The following is a 16,440-nucleotide window of genomic DNA, read 5'->3' on the forward strand; positions in this document are numbered from 1 at the left end:
ACCGCCAAACTGTAAATTCGCCACCATCGTCCTCTCCCATTGGTTATCTCCTTGCTCTGATGCTAGTTACTGCCGTAACATCCTGCTCTCCGATTGCTCAGCATCTATCCCATCATGCATCTACGAATGAGAGTTCCTCGACCATTTTGTTTAGGTGGCGCTATCGTTTACATTGAATTCGTCGATGTGATTTTGCTTTAGTGCTTTTGTTTACTGTGATGTACTGTATTGTGCTACATTTTTCAACTCATACATTACTAACCATGGATCCCAAGAATGTTGCTGTTGTTCAGGGAAAGAAGAGGATGCTTTCTATGGAGACGAAGCTGAAGATAATTAAGAAGTACTGTATGAGTCTGGTATGCAGTTAAGTCTGATTGCTAAGGAATATGGCCATAATTCATTGACAATAGGGGCCATCCTTAAGCAGAAGGAAGCCATCAAAGCACAAACACCTTCTAAGGGCATGGCTGTTTTTACCAGCAAGACGAGCCCCGTCCATGAGATGGGGAGACTGCTTCTCCTTTGGAAATTGCTGGAAACACGATCACCAAGACGGCAATCAGCCACAAGGGCAGCACCAATTACAGTTATCTCGTGCGTGCTCAGGCCGAAGACGACACAGGAGAAGGGACGTCGAAGCAGGCACCCCCAGAGTTCAAGGCTTCTGGAGGGGGGTTGAAAAATTCAAGTGACAGTTTGGCATTCAATTGGTGGTGTGGAGTTGACTATCAAGGAAGGCTACAGTCCCAAACAAGTCTTCAACTGTGATGAAACTGGGGTTTTTGGGGGAAAAATGCCTCATCGGACGTACATCCCGACAGAAGAGAAGAAACTTCCCGGGCATAAGCCTATGAAGGTCAGGATTACCATTGCACTCTTTGCAAATGCCAATGGGGATTGTAAGGTGAAGTCCCTATTGATGTATCACTCGGAGACTCCTCAAGCCTTCAAAACCCACAAAGTGCTAAAGGAGAAGCTTCCAATGATGTGGAGGGCTAATGCGAAAGCCTGGGTAACAAACTCTTGTTCACCGAGTGGGTAAATCTATTTCGGTTTGATTGTTAGGCAATATTTGGAAGAGAAGTGCCTCCCTCTGAAATGTCTCCTGGTGTTGGGAACCAGACTCCTGGCAGCGAGGAAGATATCCTAGCAGAGTATTCCTTCATCAAGGTTCTCTATCTTCTGGCTAACACCACCCTTTTCCTCCAGCCTATGGACCAGCAGGTTTCCAACTTCAAGAAGCTCTATACAAAATATGTATTCAGATGTTTGGAAATCACCAATAGCAAAAGCCTCACCCTCCATGAACTTTGGAAGGAGCATTTCGATATTGTGATATGAGTCCGACTCATCGACCAAGCTTGGCAAGAGGTTTTAGGGCGCACCTTGAGGTCTTCGTGGAAGAAGCTGTGGCCTGATGCCTTCTCCGCACAAGACTTTGAGGGATTTCATGTAGGCATAGCTGAAGCCGAAGCCACTAAGTTGACAATCCTGAACCTGTTCCACAACCTGAGGTAGACGAGATCGTTACACTTAAGAGAACCATAGGGCTGGTCATCGATGAGGACGACATGAATGAGCTTCTTGAGGAGCACCAAGAGCTTACGACGGATGACCCGAAGGAGTTGCAGTTCATGCAACTGAAAATCATTCAAGAATAGTTCTTTAGCAGCCATGAGGAGGAAGACCCCATGACAACGGCAAAAATTAAGGAAGCTCTAGCTGCTATTCATAAAGTGCAATCTTTTGTAGAGAAGGACACCTGGAAAAGGCTTACATAGGTCATCTGGTTGCGCAATTTAATGACGTTCGCCCAAGTTGTTTCAGGAACATTTTAAAAAGCGGGAAGAAGCATCAAAGTAATCTGAAAAACAGAAAAGTGGAAAGGATGAAGAAGTGGATGAAATTTAGAAAGTACAAAAAAAAAAAAAAAATTAAAATTTAGGAAAGTTTTTCATAACAAGTTAAGTTTAAGTGTTTTCTTCCATTTGTTAATGTGTTTTGTAAAGTTAAGTGTTAATGTCTCTGCCACTTGGTCATGTGTTTCATAAAGTTAGGCGTTTATATTTTCTGCCACTTGTTAATATTTTCTACTGTTTGTCCTCCTCCGCTGTCCCCCTTTCCCTTTCGTACATTGTTTCACTCGAAAGGTTCCACATTTTCGTTATTTTCCACTTATCATTTCATTACTGTACTGTATGTTCTAATACAGTACTTTAATACTTCACTTACAGGTATTAATGGTTAGGCTAGGTGTTGAATGATCCAAATGGTAGTATTTCATTGTGCTTAGTACAGTATACCCAGCACCTTTTTTATAAAATTTAATGTGGTGCTTTTGTAGGGCTTGGAACGAATTAGAAGATTTACATGTAAAACGCGACTCATCATGTGAAAAAATAACGATACAAAAGCCACTCCGGAACAAATCAATTTTGTATCTAGAAGCACTACTGTACCTCTTACACAAGGCTTACAATTGTTACCCAACCCCAAGGTACTAGTTGATGCATATTAGCACAAGGAGTTAAGCTTACTATTGACATAAATAGTCATGCTCCAATCAGCAAAAGGAGGTAGCATAAACGATATCACAACTGGTCTTCTGCATGGTGCTTAAGATTGGTCTGGGTAGGACTACTACCTGCAACTGTTGAAACAGTGGTGGCTGTCACACCAGGATCACTATCACTAGAAGACCCCGAAGGCACTGGTCAGTGTACAAGGTCCATATTGGCATGAGGAGGTAGTGTGAACAAGTCCCTATTGGTCTACCATTTGTTGCTGGAGATTGATCTGGGTGGGACTGTTCACCTGCAACTGACCTCAAAAGAAGTAGTTGCACACTAAGTTCCTTATACTGTCTTACTATTATTATTACTAGCTAAGTTACAACCCTAATTGGAAAAGCAAGATGCTATAAGCTCAAGGGCCCCAACAAGGTAAAATAGACCAGTGAGGAAAGGAAACAAGGAAATAAATAAACTAAAGGAGAAGTAATAAACAATCAATATAAAATATTTAAGAACAGTAACATTAAAATAGATCTTTCATTTATAAACTACAGTATAAAAGCTTAGAAAAACAAGAGGAAGCAAAATAAGATAGAATAGTGTGCCTTTATGTACCCTCCAGCAAGAGAGCTCTACAGTGGAAGACCATAGCATGCTAAGGGAGTAAAAAAAGCCTCTGAAGTTACAAAAGAGACAGGAAAAGTGGGCCAGGACTAAGGTGGTATGTGTCCCAATGGCTCATACTCCAGTTGATTAACTTGGCTGGATCCAGTTAGCAAGTGAGTGCTGTTACCATTCCCTCATAAAGTAGGAGAGCAAAAAAACTTTCAGGCTCTTCCACAAGACTACACTTTTCTATGTCCTACAAGAGAACAGGAGGAAGGAGGAGCTGGTAGGGAGAGAGCAAACTCTCTTTTCCTTCCCCTTGCTAACCAAACTTCCTTGTTGCTACAAATATTGAACAATACTGACAGCACTACCTCAAAGGCAGAAGCTACAAGAGCTTCCTTTATAGTAACACAAACCACTACACTAGGGGTTTTGTCATAAGGGGAGCAGTGGGAACACTCACTGAAGCATGCACTGGCACCAACTACATTGCACTACACAGAGGTCACCACATGGGAACATACTGGCAGTGCCTAGTGAGTCAGTCAGGACAAAAAGGTCTTCACTATCGGACACATGTGTAAAGGGGTTACTGTACTCATTCTAAACCAAGCAAATCCATCCCAAGGAATGGATAATACTATGGCACAAGCAGTGATGATCCAACCGTAGTACACTAAATGGGTAGGAGTATTGACTACACTTTGCCCTTCATAACTGATACACAATACATGAGGATCCACAATTTAGAAAAAAAGAAAAATCACATTTTACCTTTCGGTGTGCTTCTGCTGTCGAGAGGGAGCACTCAAAAAAAGGTAAGATAAAAAAAGATCCGATTGTGAAAGACAGCAGCAACAGTAAGTCCATATTGGTTGCCATCAAAGTGGGAAAAAAAAAATAGTAAGTGACAGGCAGTTAGGAGGGGTTCCCCTTGCACCACTTGTTGTTAACAAACTCCCTTGTTAATGATTAAACAGCCATTCCAGCTTTCTCTGAAGTCATCTAATATCTTAAAGGATAAAAGGTTTATAAACATGTAGGAATAAAGTCGTATTGGCACAACAGTTGCATTCAGAGTGCAAAATCAAACAAGTTTATTTTGGCAACAAATAAAAATTTTAATTTTGTATTTCTAAACCAATTTATGTAGATTTATAATCATTCAATAATGTTCTAAAAATTTAATAACAATTAAGATGAATTAAAGGTGGACTAAGTTAAGCTTCAAAAACTTGGGTAAACCCTTGGGTTAAAAACTTTTAATATTTCAGCACATGGGTTTAATACACTGGGTTGCCCAGAAATTAGTCCATATTAACAGGGTTACACTGTACTATTGTATGCTATTACCTTGGCACAAGCTTTCTGCATTAGTCTGTATGTATGTCAGAAATGTTTAAAAAACATTTGACTCCCCATCAGATGGACCATTTTGAAAACCTATGACAACATTCAAGTTTACTTATTTTACAGAAAATTAAAGGAAATCTTTCCTCTTCATGAAACCTTAACAAAAAATTACAAAAAAATCAACAGCTCTCAAAAACCTCATTAAAACAAAGTATGACTGTAGGAGATGAATGATTTTATATACAACAGAATGAAAAATTATGAAATGAGTCCTGTTAATCAGTATAACTACAATGAGATGAAAATATGTTACAATGAATGAAATTCTCCAATTAAATGTCTGTAACAGCTATTAGGAAACTTTGTATTCTTCAGAGTATATTCTTCTGTATTTGTCTTCACTAACAGGAGCAATTTTATTTTCATCACACCATGGCACATAGTAATCCCGATACATTTTTTTCAATGTCATGTTGCGGTTGATAAATGCTTCAATGTGCTGCCGTGCTCCTCGGAGACTTTGCTCTGTATATTTATTAGGACGATTAGCATGTTTACCTCGTTGGTCTGGTTTTGGAAGTAAATTACCTTCTTTCATTTGTTTCATGAGATTTCCAATTCTTCCTCTACTATTTTGTAGTCCATGCACACCCATAAACATTTCTTTGCAAACTTCAACATGTTTTCCACGCACTTTACACCAATAAGTAAATGTATACGTCCTTCTGTTTGATCCTTTTACATAGTGACGGCTAACAGGTTTAATAGAAATATTTCCATACAAATACACATTTTGTTCATCAAAATTGCCCATATCCCAAAATGATGAGAATATTTCATCTGCTCCATGTTCAATTTTTGACCAACATTTCTTTTTGCAATTACAAGGTGGACCCATGGCTCGACCACGCACTTCCTTACCCGTAGCGCGGGATACATAAGGTCTTCCTTGATCTCGAAAGAACTTCTGGTGAGTTTTCTTGTGAAGCTCATTGGGAATAGACTCTTTCTCGCGTTGAATTCGTGGTACCTGCCATAATACAGACACTACACTTGAAAATTTTTATACATAACATTATGAATAAATGAACCTTTTAAAAAGGAAATTTTATTAGTCACATAAATCTTATACATCATTATATTTCATTAATAGATAAAAAAAAAAAAAACTGTATAAGAGTAAATTAATAAATTAAAACAACCAACAGAAAGCCAGTAAAGTTTTCTATACTTGGAATTTCTAGAAAAAAAATCAAACTTTTTAAATACTGTAGCTTATATTTTTCATAGCTTTACAAACCAAAGTCCTTTATAATTAAGGATATTGTTTCAGTGCAAGCTGGAGATGGTCGTTAAATCTTGCATAATGAGCAATTATCCAGCTGGTGAGGGTACGGGGTGAGCAGTCCCAACCCTTTCCCCAGCTGGAGAACTTCACTTTTAACCTTTTGGCTTAGGACTGAGAGGCATGGTTGAAGAGGAAAGTTGGATTAAAAGACTTAAATATAAATTGCTAGGAAAAATACAAAATACCTTTAAAATTTGTAATTTGTAATTTGTTTCTGTGCAGCATACAAACACTTGTCCTGCTTGATGGATTGAAAGTCCCCTTAAAACCTAACTGGATGGTTAATTTTCTTACCTGGAAGTGACAACTGCTTGACCTGTACAGAGCTAAGCGGTGACCCTAGCAACCTCCTATCTACCTTTCATAGGGATGAAAGACCGATAGGGCCTGACCTGTACATGGGTACACGTACTCAATCAAAATAGAGAGACCCTTTCTTCTAAGGGGATATCAGTTTGTAAAGATATATTTATCATGATGATCAATGGGTTGGTATAAATTGAGAGTGATGCTTCTTTTGATATAAAGAATAGAGCTCCAAATTGTAACTTACGAGCCCGTAATGATTTGACTTAGTCCTCGAGAGGGGGGAGGGGGGGGGGGGGGCATATGAATGAAGGAGAAGAGAGAGTCAATTTTACCATTCCAGACTTGCATCTACACATTATCATGCACAAGATGCATTCTGTCCCATGTGTGAGCTGGACTGGTTACACAACTACTTGAGTAGCAATCATAAGACTATGCATAAAAATGTCAAGGGACTTGTAGGTATACTCCTGTAATTAAAATTTAGTCCATGAAGGTAGTCTAGACTATGGCCTTCAGCACTTGGCCTACTGACAGGTTTATCTTGAAAGCTTGTGTGGGGACAATAACCCTGATTTTGTGAGCTTGGGTCCTAGCTGGTACCTTGACCCTTTCTCATGGCATATGCTTTACAGATTGTCTCACAAAGCTAGAAAGCGACATGTTTCTTAACGGAGCCAGCTGGAATGCCGATAAACTATATAGGGGTATAGGAAGAAAAACACAAAATCCTGAAAAAATTCACTGAGCTTCGTATAGCAATGAAGAATAGGTATACAAAATGTTTTCTCCAAATTCCTCATACTTTCATAATTACGGGGTAATTAGTAAAAGTAACTCAATAAACCATAAACATTGTTCCCTACAAGAAAATGCAGTATTTCTTCTGTGATCGTAAATTTTGAAAATTATTACATTTCAATGTAAAAAGGGATTTTGACGTAGGAAAAATCTATTTCTGGGCGAGGGACCTGTGCCGCTCAGTGAATAAGCTCCTATTAGCACTTATTCTTAGGTAATTTACTGCTAAATATACCAGAGAAAAAATGTAAAGGAGTGCTAGGTTAACTAGCTCGCTCACCTATTGGTGTCGGTATAAAATTGGGCGTATAATCCAGAGGTCCCGCACTATTTAGATTCATCCACGACAAAGACCCCAATAGAGGAGAGCCGTTCAACCTCACTCGGCACCACCAACTCTGCATCCGCTCAGAACCCAACTCCTTAGCACCCAAAGTTTGGTGACTCCAAGGGAGAGGAGCTGGGAGGGTTCACTGGGCGGCACAGATCCCTAGCCCAGAAATAGATTTTTCCTACGTCAAAATCCCTTTTCTGGGCTTGAACCTGTGCCGGCCAGTGAATATATACAAGAGAAATGTCACCAAACTTGCAAAATAAAGGAAAAAACATAAACATAAGGGAAATACAAGTTGCTTTAATCAGAGATGAGTGCCAAAAACAGCTATAAGGGTATCTTAAAAAGAACATAAATCCACTTGGTAGAACAATTGTCAAAAAAGGTAAGGTATAATAATGCCGTGAGTGATGATATATACAGATACTCAGAGGTCAAAAATGTACAAATATAGTAATAGTAATCAGGTGCAAAACCAACGAATACAAATAGGGTATAAATGAGGCAGGTAAGGGGGAGATAAAATGACAAAGAATTAATATGAGAGTTACCTGGGGGTAACTACACTCCCTGCAGCTACTGTAGGAAATTTAAGGGCTTCCAAATGTTTAAGGTAGTGTTTCTTGAACACTGACGGTGATTTCCACCCTGTATACCTAGAAAGGTCCGTAAAATTCATGTGGTGAAAAAAGTTCACCGAAGTAGCAACCGCTCTGATATCATGTGCAAGAGGAAAAGAGTCAGGGTTAGCTTGTTTAATAAAATACAAAATTTGTTGCCTGATCCCTTTAATGGTAATGGTACCGCCTTGTTCTCTAACGAATAGAGGCCCCGAGGAGTTAGAGGAGGTCCGGGATAAATAAGACCTAAGAGTAGTAACAGGGCACAGAGACGGATCTTGCGTGAGGGGAACAATATTCCAGGAGGACCATCTGTTCTGAGGGTCTTCGTTCTTAGCTAAAAAGAATTTGTTAGGTGAAAGAAGGACCTCTCCCGGGTCTCTTGACAAAGCTGCCAGTTCAGAAATTCTTGCCCCGGAAGCCAAACTCACCAGGAAAAGTGTTTTCCTGAGAAGGGGAATGTAATCACAAGAATTGTTAATGGTATCAGAAGCCAATTTGAGTACATCATTAAGGAACCAGGTAACCGGGGTAGGACGAGTAACCGGTTTCAGTCTGGCACAGGCTTTCGGAATTGAAGCTAACAAAGAGTCGGTTAAGTCTATGTTAAAACCCACTAGGAAGATCTTTTTCAAGGCAGATTTAATAGTGGTGATAGTATTGGCTGCCAGACCTGATTCTAATAAAGTTCTAAAGAAAGTGACTGTAAGGTTCAAGTTCATACAGTGTACGTCTGAGTCTATCAAAAATTTAGCCAACTTTTTAACCGCAGAATCATATTGGCGGATGGTGGAATCCCGTTTATCTGATTCTAGGAACAGGGTGTTTTGAGGATCGATATTGGCACCATGCATGGCCGCAAACTTCATGAAGTCCATAAAGTTAGGGCGCTCTGAATGTTTGAGAAAGCGTACACAACGCGTGTTTGTACTATCTGAGACAGAACCGGATTGGGTATCGGGTGAGGATGTAGTCTCAACTCTCGCAGGAGAGGGTACCAATTGCTCTTGGGCCAGTTGGGTGCGACCAAGGCTACTCGTCCCTTGAAGGATCTCAGTTTGTCTAGGACTTTCAGTAAAAGATTCACCGGGGGAAAGAGATAAATCCTTTCCCAGATGTCCCAATTCTGTGACATGGCGTCTGTGGCGTAAGCCTGAGGGTCTAGATTGGGAGCCACATATACTCTCAATTTGTGGTTGGACTCCGTGGCGAAGAGGTCCACTTGGAGACCCGGAACCCGAGAGAGAATCCACCGGAATGACTTTAGATCGAGTGACCATTCCGATTCTAGAGGGGAGGTCCGGGACAAGGCATCTGCCACTACGTTCCGGACTCCCGCCAGGTGGACAGCTGAAAGATGCCAACGGTTCGAGGCTGCTAGGGAGAATATGGCTACTAGAACATGGTTCAGAGGCCCTGATTTTGATCCGCCTCTGTTGAGGCAGCGGACCACCACTTCGCTGTCGAGAACCAGACGAAGGTGTTGTCTCTTGGGTGGAGCGAGACGTTTCAGGGTTAGAAGAACTGCCATGGCCTCCAGCACATTGATGTGAAATTGGCGGAATAAGGGAGACCAAAGACCTTGAACTTTCCTGAGCTGAGAATAGCCTCCCCAACCTGATAGGGATGCGTCCGTGTGAATGATTAACTTCGGAGGCGGAAATCGAAGGGGAACTGACTTTGACAGATTGTTGGCCCTTGTCCAAGGTAGAAGTCTTTCCCGGAGAATGGGAGGAAGGCGGACTTTCCTGTCCCGGAGCTTCCGGTTCGCCCTCGAACGCCAGACACGATTGATATCTTTCAATTTTGCCTTCAGAAGTAGATCCGTCACTGAAGCAAATTGAAGGGACCCTAGGATCCTCTCTTGGAGTCGTCTGGAACTTACTTTGTCTTTTAGAAAGCGTTTGGTGTTCCTTGCAATCTCTAACCTCTTGGGTTTGGGAAGACACAGAGTATGAGATATAAGATCCCATTGCAGGCCGAGCCATTGGAACTTTGATTTCGGAAGAAGACGGGACTTCTTGAAGTTGATCTGGAAGCCCAGAGATTGAAGGTATTGGATGACTCTGTGAGTGGCTTTTAGGCAATTTTGGGAGGTGTCTGACCAAATGAGCCAGTCGTCCAGATAGGCTACTACTTGAATCCCTTGATTTCTGAGTTCCTGAACAGCAACTTCTGCTAACTTTGTGAAGATCCTTGGGGCGATGTTGAGCCTGAAAGGCATCACCTTGAAGGAGTAACTTTTGTCCCCTAGGCGGAAGCCTAGATACGGACGGAAGTGTCTCGCTATCGGGACGTGATAATAGGCGTCTGTAAGATCGATAGAGGTGGTGACGGCCCTACGGGGAAGTAAGGTCCGCACCTGCGAGACGGTAAGCATTCGAAACTTGTCGCATTGAATGGACAAGTTGAGAAGGGATAGGTCTAGAATCACTCTTCTCTTGTCCGAATCCTTCTTCGGGACACTGAACAGCCGACCCTGAAACTTCAGGTGTTTCGTTTCTTGTATGGCGTTCTTTTTTAACAGGTCCTGGACAAATTCGACTAGGTCCGGAGTGGAATGTTGATGAAATCTGTTCGGAGGTGGAGGTCCTAGAATCCAACTCCAGCCCAGTCCCTTGGAGATGATACTGAAAGCCCAGGGACTGAACCTCCATTTGTTGCGGAAGGCATAAAGCCTCCCCCCTACCCGCTGCACCTCAGTATTGGTTTGAGGAGTTGCCTCCACGTCCGCCTCGGAAGTTCTTTCCCTTGCGAAAGAATCTACCTCTACCTCTGTTCTGGTCTGAACCACGGTGGTAGCCTCTACCTCTATTATAACTCTGGGAAGAGCCTTAAGCCTCATAAGACTGGTTAAAGGCTGGAGAGGTGGTGGAGGCACCGGGAAGCTGGCTCTTAGGGAGCAGAACGGTGACATAGTCGTCCGATGAAGGAGCCTGAGAGGTGGAAGGCTGTGCAGGAGCAGCAGGAGATGGAGGAAGAGGCTGACGGAAAACAGACGAACTACTCTGCTGTTGCCGGAACTGGGTGGAGGTATACGGGCGGAGCTTCTTCCTACCCCGGGCTTGGTAATTTGCGGGATCATACTTCCGCTTAGGAGTCAAACCCCAACGGGCTTTAAGGCTCTGATTAACCCTAGTAGCCTCTGCCAAGACTTCCTCCACAAGATCCTCAGGGAAAAGATTTGAACCCCAGCAAGAGGACCGGATAAGTTTATTAGGCTCGTGCCTAATAGTCGCCTCAGCCAGGATGTGTTTGCGGCACCTACGTTTAGCAATAGCAAAGTCATATAGATCGAAATATAACGACTGCAAAGTAGCCTTATTGAGAGACTTAAAGATACTCTCAGTATCATAAGTTAAGGCTATCGACTCCGTAGACGTGGCCAAGTTCAAAGTTCGCCCAACACGTAGGCGGGAATCATACTCCTGTTTAATAAGAGATTCCGGGAGACGGGGAAGCCGTTCACTAAACATAACTGAAGCACAGTCCGCTGTTAACTTGCCAGAAGTAAAAGTGGTATGGACATTGTCCCAACACTCATTACCTGAAGGAAGAAGGAGGGAGATCGGATCCACCTCTCGGATGGGAGGCAAGGGCTTCTCCTCCAGAGCATATTGGAAAGCAAGCTCTGCAACCTTATTGACGCATGGAGTCACGGTGTTCTTGTCCATTAAGAACATTGTGAAAGAACTCTTATAAGGCGTCAACATGGTATTGGTGCAACCAATATCATTCAGGAACCTAGCCCAAACAGATTGGGCTTGTTCTTTTGGGAAAATGACAGTCTCTTTGGGGACCTTATCCAGCCGAACCAGAGCTTCCTCGGTAAGCCTGGCATAACCATGAAATGGAAATGCGAGACCAGGAGGAAAGAATTCAAAATCCTCTAGAGGACGAGTACCAAGACCTACCAATGTTAACATCCCATCTGAGAATGGGGAATGAAGAGCCATGCGCCAAGGGTTATTCTTGGTAAACGGCGGAAGTTTAGAGGCATCCGGGATGAAAGAGCTTTGAACTCGCTCCGGAGCACCTTGCTCTAATGCCCCAAGTCTCTGACCAATGTTAGAGAACATCGTGTCCATCTTGGCATGCATTTCCGACACAATCTTAGATTGCATCTCCGACACGATACGAAGCATGGCTGATTCGGAAAGGCCCGGGCTAGGAGCAGAAGTGGCGGGTTGTACTCCCGGGTCGTGAGACTTAGAGGAGGAGCCGGAAGCCTTAGATGACGGGTTTGTATTAGACTTGGAACTATGGGAAGCCTTGTGGGGCTTACGAGCTTTTGGCAAAGTTCTCGATGTAGACTTATCTTTGGGGGGAACCGGGTGTGATCGATGAGACGAATCACGGTCCCCAGAAAAACCATGGAAAGAAGAGAGATCAGATGAAGAAGAAAGAGCGGGGCTGAGGATAGGAATCTCAGCGCCGGTAACACCTGCCTCACTTACCACCCTACCTGCATCTGGATCATCCAACAACATAGGCTCAACGTCCAAGTTCATGGAAGCCACATTGTCTTCCAGATCTCCGGGGGCATCCAACGGATCTTGTTCCTGGTCGATGAATCCCACTATGGTGGCATCAATGTCGGCAATGATGGGTGCCGCAACATGCCTAGCCACAGCGGCTGAAGACTTGGCATTAGGGTAGATCATGGCACAGTAGTCTTCAGATAGGACGTAAGGCTGTTTAGATTTCACGTTTCGGGCAAATCCCCCAACCCACACTTTCAGGGTGGCCCGAGCCGCAGTCTTCTGCTCTGGGGATGCCTGAAATAATAGTGGGAATTACAAAAAGGAAGATTCCCAGCAGTCCTTCAAGACCATAGAAATCTTACTAAATAGTGTATGTATACCAAAAAAGGTAAAATAATTAGGAAGGCAACATAGCCAACGGGACTCACCGAATCAGATCCGAGGGTGGTGATGAGGTCAAAACAGACCATACAGTTATCAGGGTGCCAGACCACGATGTCCTCCAGCTGAACTCCGCAGAGGGCGTGAGACCTACATACAGTGTGGCCACAAGGCTGATGAAGAACAGCCACACAAGCCGTCGTCTGACAATGCACCATCTATAAAAAGAATAGTATATGAGAAACTGTAATTCTCTTAAGTAGGGGCGGGTCCGGAGGACCCGGGACTAAACATGAGTCTAACTTAAGACTAGAGCTTAACTGTAATACTCTTAAGTAGGGGCGGGTCCGGAGGACCCGGGCCTAAACATAAGTCTAACTTAAGACTAGAGTATAGCTATCCATTCCGGTCGAGCCGGGATCATAAAGAAGGATGCAACAAAGAATTAAGACACATGGTGTCTGATTTCCCGGAGCGAGGTTAAGCCCCGGGCCGGGAAATAAAAGTACATCCATAAACCAATACATATAGGAACTCCGGGATAGTGATCTGTCATATATAATCATATATAATCATAGGAACTGTTATAAATTAAGAGGGGGGCGGAACTGTAGATAAGAACCGCCAACAGAACCCGGAGGGTTTCGTATAACATAATAAAAGTGTGATAGGTAAATATAAAATAGGGTGCACCGGGATCCTACTCTGTTGACCGGTGGCCAACCCGTCTAGACAGAGACGAAACCGCCGGGACACCCGGAGGACAAAGTCCATAAACACTGAACTACCCCCTCTAAAAGGAGGGAAGGCAACGGTCCCCTAGGGGAGGGGGGAGAGAAGCCTAGCCACCCACCTAGCGATAGGGGGAGCTTGGGGGAGGATCACGTGATACGAAGCAGCAGGGCTACCAACTGACGATCCCCAAACACAGATCATACGGAGTAATAAGCACAAATATTCATTATAAAAGTAATAGCGTTGACAAATATATAAATATACACATAAAAAATTTAGGGCCAGGCGTGCAACATAATAAATAAATCCCAAAGGACAACAACCTGATGGCTTATATAATAAAATTGCCGCCTAGTAACGAAGGTCGGCAAGCCATCTACGATACGTAACTGATATCGGCCCTAAATATGAACCACAAGGGTTCTAAACGCTAAATAATGAATATCCACAATAAAAACATATAAAATTTAAACTAATAATAAAATTAATACACTTAGTAACACCGCGAGTGAAACTAAAAGCTCTCAAAACAGGAGTACCAACTGTAAGCGGAATCGAGCAAGACCGAGATGATCGAAGAGAATAAACTCCTATAATTTAAATATTAAACGATCTAGATTGCTCAAAACACAGCAAAACATAGCTTGGTACTTAACTTAGACGGTGTCTCCTGGGAAACCGATGAAGAAGCCATAATCCAGTGAAAAATAAGGCAAAACACGAGAGCACAAAAAAGCGGGTTACAACACAGGCGTGCTAAAAAGGAGTTGAGTTCTGAGCGGATGCAGAGTTGGTGGTGCCGAGTGAGGTTGAACGGCTCTCCTCTATTGGGGTCTTTGTCGTGGATGAATCTAAATAGTGCGGGACCTCTGGATTATACGCCCAATTTTATACCGACACCAATAGGTGAGCGAGCTAGTTAACCTAGCACTCCTTTACATTTTTTCTCTGGTATATTTAGCAGTAAATTACCTAAGAATAAGTGCTAATAGGAGCTTATTCACTGGCCGGCACAGGTTCAAGCCCAGAAATGATATTTTGATTATAGAATAAATTTTTGAATATACTTACCCGGTGAATATATAATAGCTGACGTCTCCGACGGCTCGACAGATTCCAAAAACTCGCGAGCGATTGCCGTGAAGGTTGCGGGTGTGCCCACCAGCGCCGACTATCGGCCAGATACCGCATATACTTGTCAATTTCTCCAGTTCTTCTCAGTCCGCTGGGTCTCTATCGGGGAGGAAGGGAGGGCCTTTAATCTATATATTCACCAGGTAAGTATATTCAAAAATTTATTTTATAATCAAAATATCATTTTTAAATATTAAACTTAGCCGGTGAATATATAATAGCTGATTCACACCCATGGTGGACCAGTATTAATACAATAAAGGCGTATATGCTCAAGAGTTTTTGACAACTATTCAAAAAACAGACTTAAGTATAGGTACCTGGTAAGGAAGCTGACTCTGATAATTACTCTGCCTCATTAGTCCGCTATCCTCACGAAGCCCAGCGATCCTCTTAGGATGCTGAAAGACTCCCAGGAGCTGCTATATCCAGGGTGAACACCCCTATAACAGGACCTCATCAATACCCTTAATCTGGGCGCTCTCAAGAAACAATATTTTGACCACCCGCCAAATCAAAAAGATTGCGAAAGACTTCTTAGTCTCCCGTACAACCCAAACTAAGATTAAAAATTTCAAGAGTAGATTAAAAGGATATTGGGATTAAGGGAATGTAGTGGTAGAGCCTTCACCCACTACTGCACTCGCTGCTACGAATGGTCCCAGTGTGTAGCAGTCCTCATAAAGAGTCTGGACATCTTTCAAGTAATATGAAGCGAAAACCGACTTGCCTCTCCAAAAGGTCGCGTCCATAATACTTTTAATGGATCTATTTTGCTTAAACGCTACAGAAGTTGCTATCGCTCTAACTTCATGAGCCTTGACTTTAAGTAAATTATGATCCTTCTCACTTAATTGAGAGTGTGCCTCCCGAATCAAAAGTCTAATAAAATAAGACCACGCATTCTTAGACATGGGCAAAGAGGGCTTTTTAACGGAGCACCATAAAGCCTCTGAACAACCTCATCGCGGTTTAGTTCTGGATAAACAAAATTTAAGAGCTCTAACGGGGCACAGCACTCTTTCAACTTCATTCCCCACAATCTCAGAAAGACTGGGGATTTCAAATGATTTAGGCCAAGGACGAGACGGAAGTTCATTCTTGGCCAAAAAACCAAGTTGAAGAGCGCATACTGCTTTATTAGCGGAGAAGCCGATGTTCTTGCTAAAAGCATGTATCTCACTAACCCTTTTAGCCGAAGCCAAGCTCACCAAAAAAAGTGTCTTGAGGGTAAGATCCTTCAGGGAGGCTGAATCTAATGGTTCAAACCTGTCTGACATAAGGAACTGTAGGACCACGTCCAAGTTCCAAGCAGGAGTCGAAATATGACGCTCCTTGGAAGTCTCGAAAGACTTAAGCAGGTCTTGGAGATCTTTGTTATTAGAAAGATCCAAACCCTTATGCCTGAAAACAGAAGCTAACATGCTTCTGTAGCCTTTAATGGTGGATGCAGAGAGGGAGCGACCGTTTCTCAGATAAGGCAGAAAATCCGCAATCTGCGCTACAGAGGCACTTGGAAGAGGAAATAGAGGAGGACTTGCACCAGTCTCTAAATACCTCCCATTTCGACTGATAGATCCTGATGGTAGAGGATCTTCTAGCCCTCGCGATCGCTTAGCTGCCTCCTTCGAAAACCCTCGAGCTCAAAAGTGTCTTTTGATAGTCTGAAGGCAGTTAGACGAAGCGTGGGGAGGCTTTGATGAAATCTCTTTACGTGAGGCTGTCGCAAGAGATCCATCCGTAACGGCAGACTTCTTGGAACGTCTACCAGCCATAGAAGTACCTCTGTGAACCACTCTCTCGCGGGCCAGAGTGG

The 16,440-nt window shown here is 43.0% G+C and overlaps 1 protein-coding gene across 6 annotated transcripts in view; it reads right to left on the bottom strand.

Moving 5' to 3' along the window:
• Positions 1-4,365: 4,365 nt before the first annotated feature.
• The window catches only part of LOC137640043 (uncharacterized), a 74,553-nt gene continuing 62,478 nt past the window's right edge, over positions 4,366-16,440 (bottom strand). For all 6 annotated transcript variants that reach the window (XM_068372430.1, XM_068372427.1, XM_068372426.1 and 3 more), the window contains one exon: positions 4,366-5,508. In XM_068372430.1, the coding sequence (XP_068228531.1) occupies positions 4,831-5,508 (678 nt within the window). In that variant the 3' untranslated portion in view covers positions 4,366-4,830. The remainder of the gene's footprint in view (positions 5,509-16,440) is intronic.

The sequence above is a fragment of the Palaemon carinicauda genome, chromosome 4 (assembly GCF_036898095.1).
Source record: "Palaemon carinicauda isolate YSFRI2023 chromosome 4, ASM3689809v2, whole genome shotgun sequence".
NCBI classification, from domain to species: domain Eukaryota; kingdom Metazoa; phylum Arthropoda; class Malacostraca; order Decapoda; family Palaemonidae; genus Palaemon; species Palaemon carinicauda.